The sequence below is a fragment of the Oxyura jamaicensis genome, chromosome 7, assembly GCF_011077185.1.
Source record: "Oxyura jamaicensis isolate SHBP4307 breed ruddy duck chromosome 7, BPBGC_Ojam_1.0, whole genome shotgun sequence".
Lineage (NCBI taxonomy): Eukaryota > Metazoa > Chordata > Aves > Anseriformes > Anatidae > Oxyura > Oxyura jamaicensis.
Window position 1 is genome coordinate 32,272,224 of NC_048899.1, and position 24,009 is coordinate 32,296,232.

General features: G+C 40.8%; 1 protein-coding gene across 15 annotated transcripts in view; it reads right to left on the reverse strand.

Moving 5' to 3' along the window:
• The window catches only part of NCKAP5 (NCK associated protein 5), a 440,247-nt gene that overhangs the window by 246,355 nt on the left and 169,883 nt on the right, over window positions 1-24,009 (reverse strand). For 14 of the 15 annotated variants that reach the window (XM_035332339.1, XM_035332337.1, XM_035332336.1 and 11 more), the window contains one exon: window positions 3,790-3,863. In XM_035332339.1, coding sequence (XP_035188230.1) covers window positions 3,790-3,863 — 74 coding nt within the window. Of the gene's footprint in view, window positions 1-3,789; window positions 3,864-23,474; window positions 23,600-24,009 lie in introns of those variants that run through there. The other variant, XM_035332343.1, reaches the window with a different exon arrangement.

A 24,009-nucleotide genomic window follows, 5' to 3' on the forward strand; every position in this document is an offset into this window, starting at 1 on the left:
GTGTTTTCATTTGTTTGCCATGCAACTTATTCCCCTAAGATTAGTCCTTTTCTAGTCAAGCAGTTTAAAGCTAATCACAGTTGTTATTTTAATCTGTGCTTACCATTAAGAATTCTTGCAGAGCTATTTTGCTTGTTAGCAATTATGGTCTCCCAATGGAAGTTTGTGATTACAGCAAAAGCAACCTGTTTAATGCTTGGCACCTCTTTAGTATACAGGCATTAAACCCAGGAGCATAGAAGCATGCTAATGCTGGAGATGAAAGTAGAGCAAATCTATTTAGTAAACTTTGTTTTTAAAACATGAAGTCAGTGAGATGCCATCTGGTCCTCGCAGATTTTGTGGTGCTCCCCCTCTGTGTTTTTCCTTACTTTTACAAGGTAATAAGGTGTTGTTGCTCCATGGTTTATTTTATGATTGTCATGTCTGGAAAGCAGACGTTCTTTATATGCACTATATCCTAACGCTTTCGCCAAGACAGACTGAAGGTTTGGTCCTGGTTCCAGGAGCACTAGTAATAAAATTCCTGTGGAAGTCCTTAAGAACAGGACCTGACCCTCACATATTTCAACGAGCATCCTGTGCTGAAATTCTTCCTTCTAGTAATTGCTGTCATTGACCTAAGTGTCAAGAATAAAAAAATATGATCTATTGTCGAGGTCAATTAGCAAAGACTGTAGGAGCAAATTTCTGCCTCTCACATTGTTTCTTCATGTGATTCTGCCATAAAGGATGCTACATTGTAATACAGGTCAGCCGAATTAGAAAGAACATTAAATGAGTGTGTGAGAAATGCCACTGCAGGAGCATCCCTCACCCATGACCCTTTTCTGTCCTATTTAAAGTTATTTCCAGACACGATAGGGCAGAGAAATCTAAAGTAAAGCAGTGCTCTAGCTCAGGCTGGTACACTGATGGAAGTTATTCGCATAACTCCACTGATAAATGTTGGCAATGGGAGTTGAATTTGCCTCACATCAAGTAAGTTTATTTTGTTCAAACAATCTAGAGAAATGGGGAGAACCACTGACCACTCGAGCATGCTGCTGTATTCATCGTTCTTCAGGTGAAAATAATGATTGGAAGATCCTCAGCGCCAGAAAAGCCTAAGAAAGCCCACATGTCCATTTGCTAGTGGGGTACCTCCGCTCATTGCAAAGGTTTTTAAGAACAGGAACTCCAGAGCTGGGCTAAAGGCCTGCTTCAGTAGAAAGCTATAAAACGTGACCTAACCACAGCCAGTTCTCCGGGGACTGCAATTACAGCAATAAATGTTCGACAGCAGATGCTTAAGCCATGTATAAACAGTAGTCCTCTAAAATGAAAAGAAATTTTTGCCCCCACATGTCTTTTAGGGTCCCATTGTACATGTGGAAATGTAAAGGAAATGTAAAATTGATATGCGCACCATGACATCGGCTTTAGTCTCCTCGGTCTTAGCCCGGCTGCTATAAATCTGTCCGGCTGTAAGCAACACTGAAGGAGCTAAGCGTTGAGGATTTGTGTCTGCAATTTTTATTAGCTCGCCTAGAGTAAAGTAGGGGTTATCGGTCAGTGTCAGGTTCAGCGCCCAGTGACCCACCAGGTTAAAACTGTGGTAGTCACAAATCAAGAGCATAATGAAGTCTGAGAAGAGGTCCATGCTGATTTATTAGGACATCTGTCTGCCGATAGACAGTCTAGTCCTGCCCTTGCGTCGTGTGAGCTATTAGCATAATCCTCACACGAAACATATTACAGTCTTAAAAGAGAGAAATGAAGTGTTCAAAGACGGCTGCCAAACCAGAAGGATTTACCTTCTAGGGCTCATTTTAAGTCTTAACCTTTTGTGCCAATACACCATAAAAATAATATTAAACACAAATTAATATCAAAACCAAAAATTAGTCCTGAGTTCCAAAACCACTGAATTTTCAGACCACATCTGAATGTCTGTTCATAATAAAATAAAGTTGCTCTCTGATGCTTTTCAGACTTTTTCATCTCTTCATTTTTTACTTTTCATTTCTATTTAACCACTGCATTGTCTTCCACATACACTGTTCCTACCTTCATTCGGACAAATACAATTTCCCAGATACTGTGATTTTAAAGGTAAAGTTATGGGTTTTGTGCCAATTATTTTACTTTTTTTTTTTTTTTTTTTTTTTTTTCTAAGCAGGAATTACACACAAACTTTCAGAGTTTTGCCTATAAAAAGACAAAGCCCATATCCCAAATACCGTACGCTGTAACTGCTGTAACACTACTTTATATCCTCCAGGACAGGAAGTTTGTGAGATGCATGCTAACTAGTACTGTCATGTGCAAAGACAGATCATTTTGTCTTCCCTTGATCAGAACTAAGGCAAATCAGGTTTTTGTCTACAAAGATTAAATTAATCTATAAAGATTAATTTACAGTTGAATTTGTATTAATAGAGATTGTCATCTCTTCTCTGCCTTTAGAAAAAAAAAAAGTTAAATCAAATATTGCATTTAAAAATATATGGATTGAGAATGTTGAATTAGTTTCATCACTGGTATTATTCCATTTCCTCTGTATTAAAAGTTATTCCAGATATGAATCTAGCCATTAACTATAAAAATATGAGATACTGAGCAGTTAATAATGAGATACTGCATACTTAAGTAAATATAAGTACAAGGAAATACTGCAAAGTGCTGTCATACAGATCTCTTTATACCAGCTTGATAACAACTCTCTATAATATAAAATTCTGGAACAATTAATTTAAAAGTGATCAAGAGATAATTAACTCACTGAGAGCATGAGACTTCTGAGGCTTCTGAAGATTAGGTAGTTTCTCAGCTATCTTTATCATTTTACATCAGAACAGCCCTGAAATACAGCTGGAGAACAGTACTGCAGAAATACCCAAAGAACCTTCAGCATTTGTGCCAACATGTCACAGTTCGAAATGACACTTGATAAATTTTGTGAAGATGCAAACCATGCACAACGGTTTGTCCTACCCAATGAAGACATCAACAGTAAAACAGCAGCAAAACTACTGAAGTAAATTATGTAATAAAATGGTTGTTGTAAAGAGGAAACTGTGTCTGCAGTGAGGGAAGCACCTTTCTGCAAGACAGCGGACAACCTACCCCTGTGAGTAAATGACATTTACTAGACTGGATGAATGCCCAGAGATTTGCAAGGTCCTCTAGCCATCTTACCAGAGGAACACAAATTTTGATGAGATCTCCAGAAGTGCTGGTGCAGTTATCACAGTTGCTGTATGGCAGAGTAGAAATGCCTGCTAGTTTTACATTAGCATATGGAAATTGCTGCTGTGCTTAAATTGGAGTTAAATCTGGGCAACCTGCACTGAGCACAATGAACGCAGATGAAATAGAAAATTCTGGACTATCAAAAGTACTGCAATATTTTAAAACTTTGTTTATTTCAGTTTTGAAACTCTGTTACACTATCTAAAATGCTGTTATGCTGGGTTTGGTGCCAAAACACTTATACTCGAGAATATCAAAGCATTTATTAAATTCAGTCCAATTAAAAGAATCTGAAATAGAGTTAGCATCCACTGCTTTGAAAATAGAATGGGAAAACTGTGCATGTATTTAACTGCTCTGAGTATCAAAGTTCAACTGGTGTGTGATGCCTTACTGAGCTGTTTCATTTAGGTAAGACTCAGTAAAGAGACAGTCTCCAAGCACTGAAATGCAGAAACTCAATACCCATCCATTTATTTGAAATCAAGAACTATGGAGTGGAGGATTTCTTCCAACAGAACAACATAAATAAAGATGTATATCTATTGTACTTGCCTCCATAAATTCCAGCGTTGTTCCTCCAGCTGAGTCACTAGATGCTCTATGTATTTGTTTGAGTCCATATATTCCTAGATGAAAAAGGATCAAAAGTTATTTCTTCAATGTTCAAAGCATTTCTAAATGTTTGAGTGAAAGACACAGTCATAGTTTGTGGAGTCCACATTCATTTTGCTCCTAAGGCTATCCCATGCACACACAAGTCCCAGTAATGAAAAATCTAGATTAAAATCAAATTTCTATTCATTCCAAATGAGTAAGGTAGTAGCCCAACACACTGCTCAGCAATTATCGGAGGGGAAGATGAAAGGCAGTGAGGATATGCAAGCAGCTCAAATAAATTAGAGTACATATAAATACATACCCATATTCTAAGCCCAGAATTATATACCTTGGATTTGAACTGAAAAATAACTTTTCATCAGTGTTTTGGTGCTATCATTACTTCGGTGTACATTTTATTTACTTCGGGTATATATCAGAGTGAACTGAATATTTGACTCAAATATTTATTTTGTGTCTGGTATGAAAAATATTATACTATGCACCCTATTTGAAAATGGAGCTATAATTCAACTCCCATATCGTTTTCCAGTGCAACTTTTGCAGATGCTATAACTTGCAATATCAGCTATATGAAAGATACTGTATTTGTGTCTAGACCAAACTTCTAATAAATAATCATGATCAGATGAACAATTTGGGCTTTTTAAAATTGAAGCCTATTCTTTAAACTCAATGCAAAGAGATGATCATCAGAGAAATATTTCAGTAATAGAAATGCACCACTTAATTTCCAGGAGGAAAGCAACTTGAGTGCTATATATATAAAATATTTCAGAATGAGCCCACAGAATAACGTGTGATATGATATATTCATGTGACATTGGTACCAACACAGCAACATTACTATTATTCTGAAAACCTATCAGTAATAACGTAACTCTCTTGAAATAGCTCACAAAAAATATATATGTTTCCAACCTCATACTTCAGAAAATAGCAAGTACTGGAGTGCTATCCAGGAAAGAATCCATCTACAGCTTCTGGAGACAAAAGGTCCGGTTTTATAGCTCTGATTTTATAGCTTTGGACTTATCACAAAACCACTTTGTGGGGTTCCTGTTTGTTATTAGGGGTTGTTTCACTCGTATTGTTATTTATTCTGTGTACAAATATGTTTTTTCATTGCAAAGCAGCTGGTTCTTCTTAGCCATTTATCTTTATAATCAGGAATATGAGACAGCCACCGCAGGGACAGTACATCATCATGTCTTCTCAGGCTGGAGATAAATGTTAGCTGATTCTAATGATCATAATTTATATAGAAATGTACATTTTCATTTCTCAGGACTGAAACTGTTCTAAGTGATTGGGTAATAGTACAGGGCAGTCGTACAATATTTCTTGAAATCTTATTAAACTTTTAATACTCTGTCTAAAGTAGCGAAATACGTAAGATACATACAATCAATGGCAAATATTTTCCAGTGCATAAACACAAGCACGCCCAACGGGTGCCCATCGTTGCTGAGCGGTACAGCTCTGCCTGAGGCAGAAGATAGCCAGGCCAAGGTAGTGTGGGGCTTGTGACATCCCTCACAGGAGCTGTGCCTGCACTAGGGTGGCACCTTTGGGTGCCAGCAGGTGCTACCAACAGTGTAGGGCATCCACAGGTAGGGCATCACGCACCGTGTTTCTGCCTACAGGCTGGTCTGACTGAGAGAGAGTCAGGTACCCAGCAGTGCTCCCTGGCATGGGCAGGAGTTCTCTGAAGAAAGCGAGAGCAGGACCTTGCTCCTGGGGAGCTGTGCAATGCATCCACTGCCGTCTGTTACAAGGCTGCCTTGCTTGAAAACCTCCACGTATTGTGAAACTTTGCATTAAACTCCATGCTTGCCCCAAGCTTAAATTTTAATCTAACCGCTGTAGGTAGATATATTTTGTAATGTTACTTTCAGAAAACACTCAAAATGTAAATACTGAGAAATGCCATGAACTTCATAATACAGCTTTTATACCAGTGCTGTTTAGACCAGAAACTGGCTTGAGCATGGGCTGTGGCTCTCCCTGTTAATGAACTGAGCTGCATTTCACTCGGAGTACACCACGTAAAGTAGGCAGCAAGCTTCTTCTAAGGCAAAACAAGTAAAGTCATTCTGTAACACACACACACATCACAGTTTAGAAAAATTATGCCATGCATATGTATAATGATGGTTAGTTGCAGAACCAAGTTCTTTAAAACAGGCTGTTTTTTTTTTTTTTCTTATTATTTTTTACCACATTGAACCTGCTGTAAATTATTATTAATACCTTTATATTTTTAATGTAATATTAAACAATATTCCTGACTTATTCATCAGTGCACTTTGCCCCACAGGCAAGGATAGGATCAGCAGTTTTCTTCTGCATAATTCTATCATGATAATATAAAAAACTCATTCTGAAGCAATTTTCTGAAAAATATGGTCAAGAAAATGAAGACAATGGGGAAGAAGAAAGCCATGTGTTTATACTGTATGATTCCTGCCTTAATGTCAGGTTTTTCCTGTGGCAAATCAGAAATATTATTCTATTTCTCTTTGAAGACCTGCAGCTCAGAAGTATGTACGCTGTCAGTCTGCAAAAGTGTAAAAAAATCAGCCGTGATTTGATATAAATACCGTGATTGGAAGTGCCTCTGTTCTTCTGTGCCTCTCTAGCACCTTAATGTGCCAGCCGTGTCCATAGCGAGCCATCTGCTTAAGGCAAGGTCTCTGTTCCCAAGGCCAAGTTTCTGTTCTTTTCTGTTATCAGCTATCCCAATAAGCCAAATTCTGCCATTTCTGGACCAGGAGCCAGTATTATCATTTTGTCTTCATGAAGCACACAGTGCTTTGAGATTTAGAGCAACTTTGTGATTTAAAATAACTTGGCACGTTCAGCGAAAACATAAAATCTGGAAAAAGAAGCCATAGTACCCACACTTTTTCACAGAGGCTATATATACAGTTTAGCAAAGTACCAACATTTTTCAGTCAAATCGAGAGGGAAATTACAAATGTTTTGAGGCTTCCTCAGAACAATGTTATGTGCATGCTTGCGCTGGATTTGGGCAGTGCAGTTGACTCAAATATGCAAAATTACACAAAGTGTGGTTTTCTGGTACAAGTACATGACTTTAGGAGTTTGCATTATTGAAAGGAGGATGCAAGAGACCCACATATAGTTAGGAAAAATACCTCTTCCATATGAAAACAGAAACAAGATCCCATAACAGAGCAGGTGTAAGAACCACTGAGGGAGTCAAAACAGGTACTTTTACAAGATACTGATAAAACAGACCCATCAACTGGTAGAGAAGGCCTGGGGAGCACAGTGGCGCCAGGTTTTCACACGAGGCGCGCACGTTCCTAACAAAGACTGCCAGGCAGAAAGGAGGAGTGCTCAGCACCTGGGAAGCGACAGGTCTATGTAAAGCCAAAGCAACATTTCTAAAACTATCTGAAGCCAGAGAGTTCATAGCCAGGCCCGTTATGAATCTGAAGGTATCACACGGCGATTCTGCAGGCCGCGGAACCAGTCAGCCTCTTCCCATGGGTAACTAGTAACAAGACTAGAGGGAATGGCCTCAAGTTGCAGCAGGGGAGGTTCAGGTTGGAAATGAGGAGACATTTCTTTTCAGAAAGAGCAGTCAGGCTTTGGGATGGGTTGCCCAGGGAGGTGGTGGTGTCACCGTCCCTGGGGGTGTTCAAGGAAAGGTTGAACGTGGTGCTTGGGGACAGGGTTTGGTGGGTGACACTGGTGGTAGGGGGGTGGTTGGACCAGACGACCTTGGAGGGCTTTTCCAACCCTAATGATTCAGTGATTCTGTGATCCCTGCCAGACTGGCGCAGAGCAAGGCCCTGCACCGAGCCCCACTCCCACCCCCAGCGGCTCCCCCCGGCCTGCAGGACCAGCAGGAGGCCTGGCCTTCAGTCATTTATCTTATGTACTTCAAATAAAAAGGGGGGAAACCCATCCCCTTTCTTCCCAGTGGCAAAACAAAGTTGGTAGCTTTCCAGCCAGGATTTCACCGCTCCATCTCTCCTCCCATGATGGCACATAACTACGCTGTTTTAAGGAAAAAACCTTCTGTAACGTGCTTAACTAGGGTAGGAAATCTTTCTAGCAGCTGCGTAGATTCTGGCATCCAGGAGGAGCTGGTATGCAAATGTCACTTAATGGCTCATCTAATTTAGAAAAATTTAGAGAGAATCAGAGAATCACTTTACCGAAATTGTCACTGCACTGAGCTGAGGCACGAGCCTACCTGCGTGGGCTTTTTGAGAGGACTAACTATCAAGCTTTGTGATGCTCAATTGCCTTTTTTTTTTGTTTTCCTTTGTTAGCTGGACAAAAGTCAGGAAAGTCTGCTAGTCAGAAAAAAAAAAAGGAAGAGAAAGGAAATGAAGCGCCTCCACAGAGGCCTGGGATGTACCGCTCAGTATTTGGGTTGGTTCCGTGGGTATTTGTTCTGGCATCTGCACGTTGTTGTGCTGGGCAGGGTATCAACAGTTATGCAGCACAGGGAGCATTTTCCCATCCACTGTTACAGAGCAAACCCCGGGGCAACCTCAGGCTCCGAACACCGGGTTCCCTCAGTGGAAGGTTACAAATTCAAGCTAAGGAAATAACGCATATTCTCTGCCTCTCGTAAGGAACTTGCACAGCTTGGTATCAAAGAGACTTTAATGAGCTTAGCAATATGTGAAAAGGATTAAGGATACAGTCGCTGATCCAGCAAATCACTTGATTACATACTTAATTCAATAGGGCCACTTGTGCTCGAAGTTCAGCATGTGCCCATGAGCGGTGGGCAGCAGGCGGTGGAAAGAGTTGTTGCTGTGGGACTGGAGCACCCAGGTCTGGATCTGGCCCCACGATGCTCAACCCTAAACCCACATGTGTGAGGACAACACTGCTGCCCCATCTGCCATTGCTCTCCTGCTCTGAAGCAGCTCCCAGCATATGCCCTGGGCACCCAGCTGAGGTGCCTGAGTTGGAGAAAATGGGGAAATTTGGATAGTTTTAGCCAGCACTCATCCTCCTGCATGGCTGGGAGGTAAATGTCACATGCAGCCCCACAGAGCCTCAAACCTCCCGTTCTCCTTCTGACTCATCTAACACTGCTCCCGATGGGGTTGGGACACCGAGCTCACAGCCCTCATGCCGTAGCGCCCAGTTTCTCCTCGAATATTTACGTCTGAAACCAGACAGGAAAACACCAGCATGGGTTCAGGCTTCACAAAGGAAGGCGTTTGTCACGGGGGGAGGTCAAGAAAAACAGGGAATGAACACGGAGGTAAAGCACAGACAAGTTGCTGCGAGTGTCTGGAGCCATCCGGCCCTGGAGACACGGAGCTGCCCTGGGGAGCCCCGGTCATCTGCCCCAACGGGGGAAGTCATGTTTTCACAGGGAAAGGTTATTAGCAATCAAACAACAACAAAGCTGCCTGCAGCCCAAAAGCAGACTGTTGCAATTAGGAAATGATGTTAGCAAAGCACAGAGTGGATGCGATTGACCTGCGAGAGGGAGACGGGAGCTGTTACACCAACGCGGAGACACAAGTCAGCTTCGAAGGATCTTGGAAGGGTGCCCTGGGGTAAGGCTTTAGATCTAGGGAGAGTGCCTTCAGAGAATATTGTACATTTTGTAAAATATTTATTTTTGTTATCATCCTGCCGCATAAACCTTTGATGGAAAATAGGCTTTTTTTCCATCAGCCCGAGAGGATATATATACATATTCTTGTCTGGACTATGTTTTTCGCATGTCTGGAAGCATTATAATTGAGGATTTGTGAGCTGTCTGTTATACAACATTACTCAGCTATGCACTAAAAATAAATCACATATTAAAAAAGATAAAAACCTCTTTGCGTTAGATATTTTTCTGTCACTTCCTTCAATACCACACCTGGCCAGACTGCTCACTGTCAGTGCTCAACAGCAACAAAAGCTGAACTGTGCAGCTTAAGCAAATCAGATCTTTTTAAGCTGCCATTATTGCTAATTTATTATTTTCCTACCTGATTTCAACATGTTATTTTAATTGTCAGTTTTATTAATGCCCGAACAAAACGTGTACATTCAGAGTGTCTGCAATGGAGCAGAAGGCTGGCAAGAGCCCTTGTGCACATACTGTGGAATTACACCATTATGGTAAAAACAGTAATGATTATTTTAATAAATGTGTTGAGCAAATTTCTTAATTGTTTAAAATCACTCAAGCCTCAGTGAACAGTTCAGATTACATCTCAGCTGCAGTGATTAAAACTGATTTACCGACTCATCTGAAGCCAGTTGTTTTCATCAGAATCAGCTGGGTTTTCCTCCTGCTGCTGCCTGGTTTCCGCTCAGCACCCTATTAAATGTCACCAACCACAGAGGACAGCAGAGTTTAATAAAGCTTGAAATAGTACAAGCTTGTTAGCTAATGGACAGATCCTGCACCCTGTGCGTGCTGCAGGCAGGGATGCGGAGATGATATGTCCCCCAGGAGCAATGCCCAGACTCACAGAGCCCCACTGCATTTAGGTTTTTGCCTGTTTGTCCCCAGAGAAGCACAGGTTCTGGAACAACAATGTGGGTGTTCTGCTGATCAGTGAGACCTGAGAAAGCTGTGGTTTTAACATTTTCGTACAAAACCTTCTGTTTTCCAACAAGATGCTTCTACATGCAATTCCCAGGCAACTACATACATGAGAGATGTCAGGACCAGTTTCCTGAGTGAGCTTAGCAGACCACAGCTGGGAAGTGAACAATGGGTTTGGCAGGAACCACCAGCACCACTCTGACTTCCAGATGCTGGCTGGTTTGGTTTGCTCACCCTTGTGAAGTTACAGTGACTTCTCATGTCACTTATACAACGTATGTGGGCTCGGACAGGGGCAATAAATCCTAACAGGTAGGTGGACAGCAATGGTACTGAGAGAAAAAAAAGTTCAAATGTTGACCTAACTGAGGTTAATTGCATTACAGCAGATCTACATTAAATCAGTGTATGAAGGGTGAAGGGAAGAAGAACGAAGGGAAGAGTCCCAGCGCCCCAGCTCCTGTGGCACTAAGGAGTGAAGCTGGAAAGACAAAAAATAGCTTCAGCTTTCCAAAGGGAAGCCTGATGAAAGACTCAGACAGAAAAATAGCACAGCAGTTTTCAGACAGACAGAATCGGTACAGCTCTGCTGAATTCAGCCCTTTCTGTTAAAAGTGAGCACTACCCTGTCATAATTCATTGCAGTACAATGCTGCATCTCCCCTGTAGGAGATGCATGTATCTCCCCTTCCTTCTAAGACGTACCTGCTGCCTTCTGTAAGGACAAGACCGTTCTCAGCATCCTGAGGAAACAGCAAACGTCTCTCAACAAAACCAGCAGGGGCCACAGAATCCATGGCAGCATCACCCGGACATCGCAGTGCTTGCAACCCAAGCCATTAAGATCAAGATACAAATAACACAGAAGGTCCAGCTGATGCCCGGGTTTCCCATGGCCTGGAAGATCTCTGGCAGTGGTAACACCACTGTGCTGCATCCTGTGTCAGTGTAATCCTTTGGCCCCTCAAGTTCAAAGCAGTTAATGGTTTTAGAAACAGCTGTGTTAAAGGGCAAATGCCAATTTATAAAGCAGTACGACAGCTTTCTTCTCTCAGGGCAATGAAACAGAGCCCAAGATAAAGTAGGTGAGTGGTAGGAGAAATTCCTAAGATCAAACAGATAGATGAAAATAATATTTTACAGAAAATAGGCACTTGGGCAGACAATTTCAAGCTGGGATCCATTAACAAAAAAGTGCTTATTTGACAGAATGGAATACTTTGCAAAATGAGATATGATATAAAATAAGATAGTGTGAAGTCAAGTCAGAAACCAAGAAGATGGATGAAATGCAAGAGGCAGGGATAACTAAAACCAGGAAAAAGGAGAATGGGAATGAGTAAGTACAGAGAATGTGTCTAGAATCTGATAGATTTTTTTTTTTCTACCAATATCTTTTACTCCAAAAATTTTACCATTCCTTTGTCCCCAAAGGCTCTATGCAAATATGCAAATAATATGGATGAGAAGTTTTGTCATTTCTAGTAAATATTGAGCTAATTCTTCTGTTTGGCTGTATAAGCAACCAGACATTTTGTCCAACAGACAAATCCACACTATTTTTGGTTGTTTTTCTTTCCTTGAAAGAAAATAAATCAGCCAAAGCAAATACAAAGCATTAACTGGAATTTACTATAATTATTGTGAAACAGGAAAGGATAATATCATACCAGAAAAATGTGGATTTATTAGACACCCTCTAAGTCACAGAGCTTTTAACACTGGTTAACAGCTCCAGTGAGCAATATATCAGAGGTACACAGCATTAATGTAGGAACAAACCCCAAGGTTGTATAGCTTTGTGTCCTACAGCATCACCAGGGGGGCTTCCAAAACAGAAGTGGATGCCCTTGATTTGTGTTTGCGGTAATCCCTCAATCTCCGTTGAAACCCATCTGTTCTGGAGTGTAGCTCCCTGTGACTGCCATTCAAGAGGTCTGAATAGAGCCTGATCCTGGCCAGCAGGCAGGAAGCATGAGATGCAGCAGAGGCAGGTGATGAAGGAGCACAAGGCAGCCCTGTGGGCTGTGCTCACCCTCGCTGAGAGCTGAGAACTCTTCAAGATTGGAAAGCTTCAAAAAAATCAACATGGTCATTGTAGCAGCCAAGGATTTTAGGGGGAGATAGGACAAGCATGCCTGTTTCAGGGGAGGAAGAGATGGGGGTGAGCAGGTTGCACCACTGTGCCCTGCCCATGTCTCCTGGGCTGGCTTGGAGGCTGCTCTCCCTGTTTCCTCGAGTACGGGAAGCTCTTGTCCTCAGACAGTGTGGAGCCCCTCTGTACAGTGAAATGCAAAGCCAAAAGATGAAGTGAGGCTTAGCAGAGTGGTACACCTGACAGTTCCCAGTTGTTCGAGGTTATTAATGACTGTGTGCAAGTTAAGAAGGTGTCAGAGTGACAGAAAAGCCTGTATATCAGAAATTCCACAAATGAAAAGGCATCGGTGTTATTTAGGGCAGAAGGAACTTAAAAACAGACATTCGGAGTTAAAAAACCTGAGTGCAGGAAGATGTGCAGATTTTATGGGTTCAGAATGTGTATATGTACGTGAAATAATTAGCTGTAGTCTTGTTTATGTCAAATCCAATTTACATTAATAAACTTCACACAGCAAAGACACTGATGCTGTAAGAAATTGCCCAGAAATGTTAGCAGTCATAACGATGCAGGGTAAACACTGGAGCATTAAATTAATCAATTTCTCACATTACCAGGTAATTATAATTTCTGAATCACTTCTCGATGTTTTTTAGGAATACAAACCAAGCAGAACACACGGTGTAAGTGCTGGTTGCAGGCATCTGACATACGTAGACATATGGGACTCACATGTGACTCACGTTGACTGAAGGAAGACAAGGAGTTATAGCAAGGAGAGAAAAACATTCCTGGGATCTATTGCAGAGGTGGGGAAATCTCATTCTAATGTTATTACAGACACTCGGTAGTCACAAATAAAGACCTTCTTCATTCTCTGCATGTGTCAGATGTGTTAACTCATCTGGAATAACCGCTATCATCTATCCTAGCAAATACATCGGGACCTTAAGTTTCCTACCATTTCTTCTCACTGCTTCATTATCACTGTCTTCGCATATATTCTGGCAACTTCTGACAAGGAACAAGGCACATACTCAAAAATCAAGTGTATCTTCACCTTTGTATCTCTTCTTAAAAACAACTACATACAAAACCCAGCTATGCTGAGTTCAGTCATTCACTTATTAAAAGTCCATTGTGAAATATATTAAAATAAGTAACAACAATCCAGCACAGTGTTAGAGGGGTATCGATCTGATCATCCTGAAGTGCTTCCAAGCAGCACTGGGCAAAACAGAGTGAGGATACCCAGCTCCACCCCCTGCTCTGAGCACCAGGGTGACCTGGCATTTAGCAAAAGCCCAATTACCAACCAGTTAGGGATTGTATGGAAGGAAAAAAGAGGAACTGGAGATGAGCAGAGAGAAGGTGATACTCTGAGACCTGCCTCCCAGACAGGTCTCTCTTGCAGCCATGCCTTCTCCTGCTGCCCCTCTTTGCCACATTCTCCTCTAGCCACCACCTTTTCCAAACAGAGAAGAGAACTCGTTCGTTATGGCACATTTTGGAAATTAATATTTGTGTCAACAGCTCTGCTTGCAATGCTTTGCATACACATAATTATAGTCACAAAAAATTAATCTGGGAGTTAGAAAGGTAGAGGTGCTCCTTTCCTCAGAAGCTGCTCCTGGCACTGCCTCCTCCTGGCCAGCTGCGATCAGCAGCATGCCTCTGGCTGACACCCATCCATCCATAACCTGTACGATGCAGACACGGACACGTAGATAAATGACAGAACATGCACATAAATAAGCTCCTGAACACCTCTTACTGCTTTGCTTTTTCACTCTGTGTATGGAGGAATGAATCAAAAGCTACCACACAAACAGACCTTTGCATGTCTGTACTCTTACTACAACCAGAGCCAGCAGCCTTGCTGCAGGGAGCTGCATGAGCTCACGTGTGCCCTGGGGGACAGCTATTGCCTGCTGTCATTGCCAGGCTTGGCTCTGCGCTGTTCAGGTTGGGTATTGACTGAGCATTGGGCATCACTGAGCCTAAGGTGTGTGTCAGTTGTAAATTGGGGCCCACATCACACCATTTATTCAGCTGAGATCCCCACTAATTTCCATGAGACATTCAAGAAAACAAAACCATTTTTAAATGCAACAGGATTGGCTCCGCTTCGGGAATTAACATGTGCAAATGGGAATAGACAGAATTGAAACCGTCGCTCTATTTTCTTGCAGGTAACAATTAAACGCAGTGTGCGTGAGGGAGCTAACCTTCCCCGAGACCTCTGCAGCCCCGTGTCCCATCTCCGATCCCAGCCACCGCACATCTCCAGCAGCCTCCCTTCGTAACTGGGGCTCGTGGCAAGATTAGAGCCTACACAGACTAGATGAGATGCAAAATGATATAACTGAGGACTGTTCTGGCTCACACATGGATTTTTACATGGGCACACTGCCCCAGCTCCTCGGTTGGCCTCAGTGATGGAGACATTTTGCAAGTGGCCATGCAGTACATCTTCGTGTCCTTCGCACAGCCAGGAGATAGCTGTGCACCTAAGGCAAGCACTAAAGGTTGCTCTGATGGAAAGCTAAGAGCTAGATCTGTGCTCACAGAGCAGCTGCAATGCATGCAGAGGGCAGCTTGGGAGATTGCCTGGAGCCAGATGTGGAGCAGGGAGATGCTGTACTGGAGAGAACAGGGATGCACACTGCTAGATGTAATGTGTAGGAGTAACAGAATATAACATAAAGGTTGTCATAAAGCAGAAATTAGTAGTTTTTCCTCCTCACTTGTGTTCCAGACAAAGCAAAGAACTCCCCCTTCAATTCTTGCATGTAACAATTGTATTAATAATCATTATTATCTTGTGCTTCTGTAAGTGGTCCAATGCATTGTTAATGTTTTGTCTTCTGAACACTTGTAACTTCAGTGTTGCCATATATACAGTAAATGCTAAACAAATATAATGACATTTCTCAATTTAATCTATGTCCTTTTCATAGGAATTAAAGTGAACCTTTAATTTTGTTCAGCATTTTAGAATTCACAGGTACAATGCGGTATTGGTGAAATCAAAGCGGTAATTTAGCTCCCAGTAACACTAATAATTTTTCTGCCATTGAGTATTGCTGCACTGAATTGCAGATCTGTCTCAAATGTTATGTGCCTAGAGATATTAGTTACAGCTATTGCAAAACATTATATTTATTCAAATAAGACCAAAACAAATATAAACTGTAAAATGAAAGGCTTGAAAACACTCGTTTAGATAAATATTCATTGTCAGCTTCTTTGCAGGATATATAGTGAAAATTCAGATTACATGATGGCTTTCTGTTGTATACCCCGTCTTGCTAGTTAGCATTCAAAAGTGTAACTTCAAAAATGTCCTTAATTTAATGTGTGAAATAGCAAGAGAAATACTTAGCTTTCCATGTTTCTTAAACATGAATCTTTCAATCTACATCAAACTTAATGTGAATTAACATGAGGACAGAAGCATAACCCTTTATATTTCTGCAAATCTAATTCCTGTCATTAACTGCGGCTTACTGGGAAAGTTCTTCACAACATTGAACTGAATTACATTTTAAAGATCTTTCTCATCATCGGCTGGAAAATCTATGGCAACAAGTGATGAGTCATGTTAGTGTACCTTCTGCTCTACTGCAGACTTTGTAATATTTAGATACCGCGTCTCTCTCTTGGGAAACAGACATACACAATTTCCTGCAGATGCCTTGGTTCCCAGTATCTAAGACACAAAGGACAAATTAAAGCAAAATACATATTAACCCTGTACCTAAAAGAATTAGTTTCACACAAATGTGACATCACATTTCCTGTGGTTAAGGGTGATATGGGTCAACTTCAGCTGGAATCATGCTGACCTTGATGGAATTAACTGAGGGCATGGCAGTCCAAAATGAAGACAGACAAGAGAGTCACAAAGTGACCAGCTTTTCTTCTCTACAATTAATGGGTGATTTTTAGAGTAATTGGACAAAAAGAGTTTCAAATACACTTCTTAAAAAATAAAAAATAAAAAAAAATCTCACAGTTGTTAAGCATCTCATGTTTTTAAATACTCAAAAACAGTGGCAATAATTTATATGAAAAAGGAGAGTTGGAATGATGGTATCTCAACTGAGTATGTGCTCTATGCATGACTCACAGACTACTGCATGATTGTCGCAAGGGCTGATGATGGAATTAACTTACATAAGACTTCAGACGTTTGTATGCATGCTCTAAATCAGAAATATTAAATCACAGGAGAAAAAAAAAAAAAAGAAAAAAAAAGAAAAGAAAAAATACTTAAAAGAGAGATTCAAGCTCAGACAGTGCTAAAGAACTAAGTATGTGTTCCTTTTCAAATCTTGTTCCTCTACACTACCATGCATTTAATACATATTATAATGGGAAAGGTTGTTAAGTCTTAAAAGTGCTGCCCTGTCTCATGGTTTACGCAGTTGCAGAGCCTCCAGCTGGAAATGGGACAGGTCTCTGGTGCCCAGCTCCCACTAAAAGTCTGCAGAAATGCTCTCACCTCTGCCTTAAAGAGAAGCCTACCACATACCTATGGTTTTAAGGTATTGCAGACATCAAGGCAGCCATAAAACTGAGCCATTTTACCTGCTCAGCCATACTCATATAATCTTGCACGGCTTCATTGTGAAAAGCGCTGAGCATCTGCAAGTCTCATTGATATCACAGAATTAAACTTATTCAGGGAGGAAAAGCAATTTTCAAACTTTAGATACAGTCCTTAATCATTCATTTAAAAAGAATTTCCATAGCCATCAGCTTGACAGTGTTTAAATGAAAAGACTCTGAAAACCTCTTGTTTTCCAAGAGGAAATGTTTTCAAGGACTGGCATTTCACATGTATAGAGAAATTTACAGTAATCATATCCTGATGACAAGTCTAGGAGAGGATTTACATCTAACGGGAACGATCTAATTTATCTTTCATACAGTAATACCCAGTGGCTATTGTGAACATTTCATTATCAAGGAATTAAAGACAACACAAGAAAATTAATGTTTTAAGAGAAACTCATATGGTCCATTTAACTCTTCTTTTGACTGTCCACATAATGTAATAAGATAATTTGCTTCCTTTCATATGCCTGAGTAATAGAAATAACACTTTCATAAATCATCCACAAAAGCTTTAAGAACAAATGCATGCTATTCAGTGTAAAGCTTTCAAATTACTGCTATATAAATGCATATCGTGCATATTTCAGAAATTCCCCTCTCAAAGAAAAAGCCCTTGCGCTGAGTAATAACCTACCTCCTCTTCTCCTTCCCAACTGTTTCTGTCTGGGTATCAGACATCCTCTCTGCATGACAGGACTATCCCCACTCTGACGGGACTCAAAGGAGATTTTGTCACAAACTCAGGCTCTACTTGGATGTGGAAGCGGTGACACGCTGTGAAAGCACGGCGTGCCTTCCCAGCAGGGAAATGCCTCATAGCGCTTTATGGGCTGAGACTTGGAGGGAAGTGCTCAGAAGTTTTGCTGCTGAGCAGAGCCATTTCTCTTGCCTCACTTCCAAGTACCCTTAAAAACCCTGCGTCTCGTAAAACAAAACTGTTCGGCCAGAAGCTTTTTGCAGTAGCAGGGAAGGAACAGGGCCTGAAAGAGACCGCCTGGCTTGGACCTTAATCCTCCTTCTTGCCCCAGGGACGTGGCTACAACAGCCCCCCTGTAGAAAAGGCCCTGGGCCCGGCATCCCATCGAGGTCTCCTGCCAAGGCCTCTCCCGAGGATGCTCACGGAGGCCTCCACATTATGCCAGGCCCGGCAGCCCTCACACAAGCACACCTCAGAGCTCCGAGTGCCCTGGGCCATACTCCGGCCTGCGCCGCTTCTCTTGCCAAAGGGAGAAGCACAAATCTCACAGGAATCAAACCAGCACAGGGTTAGATGAGGCATTTCAACATCTAAAGATGCAAATAGGCACCTAATGAGATTTTCAGGAGAATGTGCACATTCTGCCCCCTTGGAGATTTCTGAAATCCCTTTGGACCTGTGGTAAATTTTCAGATCTGTCTCCCAGTTCCTTCCCATGAATCAAACAGCTTTGCTTTTCTTGGAGTGGGGAGGGCAAGGAAGCACAGCGTATAAATTCCTTTCCTTTGATACTTGCATTCATACTGCATAAGGTGAAATACAGCCTCCTCTGTGCATATTTGAAAAACACAATCGCTTTTGTGGATGGCTGAATTTCCCCTTCTACTAGTCTGCACTCATGCACCACATGCCTGGGGCTAGAAGGGCAGCTGAATGTGAGAGTGTCTGTCTAGCCACAAAGTAAATATGGGGCAATGGGAGGATTAGAATGAGGCAAATGAGTCTGTCATTTCAGACAGACTTTGCAGGCTCTCCTGAAATGCCATAAGAGCGAGGGATTTCACAGAGGTGATTGGATTTATCTCCAAGCCAGGGGAAACTGAGTCACAGAACAAGTCACAGTCACTGAGTCATTCTGGCAATGAAATCTAGATGTGGCTGAAACCTAGACGTCCTCAGTCCTCCCATCCATCTCCATAGCCTGTTACCAGAAACACACCAAGCATGTATGTGCTTTATATGTGTGGACACATGTACAAAAATCAGCCTCTTTGAAACGTGTATGTAGTTAGGATGCAACGACTTCATCTTATCGTCTTGAAAATTGGAGAGGTCTTTTGCAAAAGAGAGTTATGCAGTCAGCTCTAGGGATGTCTCAGGAACAATTGATTTTTCTGCTTTGACAGATTGCACTGCCGGTGCTAAAATGCATCTGCTAATAGATCTCAAGCCATATTGCATTGTTTTATCTTCTAAATTTTGATGAAAAAGACCTTTGGACTATTTGTCTCCTAAAACGCTCCTGATTAGAGCTTGTTCTTTCAAATCTAATATTAAGTTATTAATCAAGGCAGAGTTTTCTGCTTTCCACAGACTGGTAATTATCCATTTAGCTATGTGCTACTCTGTGAAACCTTAGTTTTAGGAAAGGCAGCATTCAACCTTTAACAGTGCATCAAAACCTCAGCTTGGAAGTTGGGATAGTGTAGAGTTGTACAGTTCGGCCGGGAGGTCTGAGGATTTGCTCCTCATCTAATTTAAATTTACAGCGTTGTTATGCTATAACTGTTTTATCTGAAAAATAACCTGTGGTTAAGCCCACCAGAGATATGAGAAACATACTAATACCCACCACAAGAAAATTCATAAGCATGATTGCAAAGTAGTTACTAACTTGCAGTCTGTATGGGTACACTGATTAGTTGCATGACCACATCCGATTATTTGCATCCTCTAAAAGCTTTGCGAAAGTTTGTAAAACAGGCTGCTTTCCCATGGAGAGCACTGCAATTCCAGCAACACAGTAGCACAATATTAGGCTAGATTTCTCTATTTCTACTACCAATGAATATTATGAGTTTCCTCAGCATACATTAATTTGCAGAACCAGTCAGACATTGAGCCCAGCTCTACTGGCTTACAAAGGTGCTGCTCCTGCTTTGGCTACCTCAAGGTTTTAAGGTTAATCATTTAAATTAATGATTAAATAACAGCATTTGGATTATAAACTTTAACTTAGACCTGACAATGTTTTACATTTCTGTACTTTCAAGGCTCAGTCATGGCTGCAAACAGCATTTCCAAGGCACGGCTGGTGACATTTCCCACTTCGTCTATTTTTCTCCTGTTGCTCCTGTTATGACTAAAAGCAGCAGGATTATATTTTTCTCAGTGGGAAATGTGTCACCTGCTGGTGAAAGGAAAGCAATTATTGTGTCCTAGCTAAATCTTGGGCCTATTTGTGTAGGCTTTAGAGCTTAAAAATATAAACATGCCTCCCTGTGCCAGTGGCAGCGGGGAGGCACTTTGGGACCCAGCTGGGATCCCCTGGATGTCACCTTCGGCACCTGTTAAGCACAGGAAGAGATGCCAAACCCGTGTGCCTTTCCTGTATCTGTGTCTAATCAATGGAAAGTAAAGATGAATGATGGGCTCGGAGTTCCTGCACAGGACACCTCAAGTGCTAAAAATTAGGTTCTCCCTCTCCCCCCTTATTCCAAGAGCCAGATTATACCTTTCAGCTTCACAAACAACATTTCTGTCTGCCTTACATCTGTGTGGTTGTTTTCACTCCTTCTGTGTGTTTTTATGTGACTGTAAACATGTCTAACAAAGGCACAGGTATTTTACTTGCACACTCTAAGAAGCTACTTTTTGTGCAATCCCTGTTATCAAACTAAAGAAGTCTTATAGTCAAAAGGGGAAGTAAAGCAACTGGAATTTTGCATTTGCAGTTGGCAAAGAGTAACAAAAAACAAACTCACAAAATGTGTGTGTCTGTGTATATGTATATAAAAATATAAGAAAGGATATAGAGTTGTATGCTAAGAGATGGTAGATTTTAATACACAAAATTTGTTTCTAGTGAGTCTTGTTGCTATTTATGTATTTTTTATTTCCCATGTATATTCAGTGAAGAAAACACGTATAGATACTGGAAAGGGAAAGAGCATGAGCATGACTAAATTTAAGAAAAAGTAATATTGGACTAATGATGAAAGGAAGTTTCTAACACTGCCAATCACTTCCCTGGGATCTAGGGAAGTAGATCTAGGATGCTTCTAGGGGATGCTTTTACTACTGTATGATCCCAACCAAATATAACAATCATCAAAAGATCTATTTTCCTTAACATAAATTAAACACTTATATAATATTTAAACACAAGTAGTCTACAAACATGTTTAGGAGGTCTTGTGGTATTTCAGAGGAAAATACACCTTTACACATATTCCCATTTCTAACAAAGTAGGGAAATGCAAGCTAGAAAGCTGTTTTTTCATATGAAGTTCTATGTGCAGTGACCATATTTGTAGACAACTGTCTATGGGCATTTTTATAGTATCTGTTTATGTTAACCATGCTGGCTGGACCACCAAGGCCCAGTATCTGTTTACTCAGCTAATCATCACATCGATACTTTTGCTGTCTTCTGTATGTTCATAAAAATGAATAGAGAATTACTGAACCCAATTCAGCTACTCCATTAGTCCTGATAACAGCTAGGCCCCTAAATCTGGATGCCTAAACCCTAAATCTACATAACTGCTGAACTCTATGGTATCATGTATTCAAACCTACGCTGTTTACAGCAGATTTTCTATCACATTTTTATAAATGTTGGATAGAGCCAGTTGTCATCAAAACAGGCAATTTATTTATTTATTTATTTATTGATGAATACACATGTGGGAGATTTTACCCCTGGACAAACTAGTAGAAACACCAGATTTTGGTTGTTTGCTTTTAAATATATATTCTATTTGCAGTGGTTCGATTAACTGACAGACTTTTCTCTGTGCTTGTTTTATTACAAATATGCAGGGTGCTCCATCTTTGAAAACTGACTCAGAACAAGAAAATTATGATTTTACATACAATTTATACTTTCTCAAAAGCCCTCTAAAGACACCAATTCTTGCTGGCAAAGAATTAATTTCATGTGAAGAAGGAACATTGTATTCTAGCTTATATAAAATATTGCCCCAGCTTTCCCCTCTCTGTACCACCAAACATTTTTCTAAGAGAATTCTTCTATTGCAAAATTAAATATTGTGCTTTAATGTAGTTTGCTTAGGAAAATTGCCATGCTGAAGAGCAACCTTCTGTTCATTTCGCTTCAATGATCCTTATCTGTTTTGTTACAAAATTTCTGATCAGAAGTCCAGAAACAGACCAGCAAAAATCAGAGTGCTACACATCACAGAGCACATTTTCCTTCACATGATCTGTTAGGAACAAGGGCTTTTAGCATTTGGCCAAATTCAACCACTCTGGCATATTCATAGGTAACTGTTCAAAATTGCAGTCCATGACATAAACCAGTATTTAACAGTTTGACCCATAAAATCTTTCCTAAATTGTGACTATGAAAATAAATAGAGCATATGATCTTTGCTGAGACATACCAAAAGATTCGGTGATAATATAAACACAACAAGACCGGGTACTTCCTTTCCAAATCATTTTGTATATAAGAGTTGCCAAAAGCTATAGCATATGGACATGTTTTATTTTATTTCATTTCATTTCTCTTCCGTTTCTCTTAAAATACTCCGGCTACACTGACTTTTAATTCCAGATTCATTGTTAGTTCACCTTTGATCAGGGAATTGCCATCTCAGTATGCAGTGTGAAAGGTTCACGAGTTTCACAATTGCTGTTTTAATACCGCTTTGTATCCTCTGCTTTCTAACTTCATATGGTCTTCTTATGTCGAGTCACAACCAATATCACAGTAATGTCTACAACAGATTTGCACTAGAGACTACAGAGGAGAAATACTGTATTTCTCTTCTTTTTTCAGCTGCGGATGAAAGTGGTTCAAGGCCACTAATCCCTTCTATATGGGCAGATGGCCATTTGTTGTATGTACTCATTTACAAATGAAATTCAGAAATTCATCTGGCTTTATCTGCATTCATTATGTATTATTGGTCTCTCTTCATTTAACATCAAAAGTGCAAGTAAGAGGAATGCCATTCTTTATGGTAATTGTTCCGTTGGTTCCGCATGAATAACACTTAGCATTTATAGTGTTCTTTACATCTCTCAATTAGAAATTTATACTTCTTAGTTCATCAAAAAGTCTTAGATTTCTTACCAGAACTTACCTTCTAGAAACAGTGACTAATCAAAAGGAAAAAAAAAAGTGTCATAGTGCTATTTAAATATTAAATAAATGTTAAATATTTAGCAGTTTAAGGTACCAAAGCAACCGAGTGCATGAGCATTGACAAGGGTTTGCGTTTCAGTCTTATGTCAAAATTTTTCTCACCTGCTTACATGAAAGCAAGCAGGATAGAAAGGGATGAGAAACAAGAGTGAGTAGGGAAGCATTATGACGCTGAAAATTACTTGAAGGATTTTATGCCATAGCTACTGCTATCTGACTGCCCAGTACAGGTCAAAAAATCAGAACTTACCCTGCTAACTTCATCCACTTTTAAGGTCTGTGCCTGAACACTAGTCATGGATAAATTGCATCCCTGTGCCTGTGGCTCTCCATACCGCTTGCTGAAAACTGGTTGCTGTTTTTTGGCAAGATATTGTTAGCAGATTCAGGGTGGTAATCTTAGAAATCAACACCCCTGCATCCCTCCACTGCCCAAGCTTATAAAGCTGCTTCTTGCACAAGTTTTCTTTGTACGTGGCTGTCAAACTACCCAGTATAACGGCCAGAAGCAATGAGACCAGTGACTCAAATGAATACACTCACGAAAGCAGAGAAGTCAACAGAATGTCCTTGTAATAAGAGGCACAGCAACCTAAGTTTTGATCAGGAAGAACCAGAGCACAACAGGGAGGTAATGTAACTCGGCGGCCATGCAGTCCAACGCAGTGTCACCAGCTGGGTGCAGGCCTGCAGCTGAGCCTGGGTGCCTGTTGTGCCTGGCACTGAGTGTCTAGAACTTTCTCTTTGCATTATTTTAATTAAACAGAAAAGAGAAGCAAAGGGAC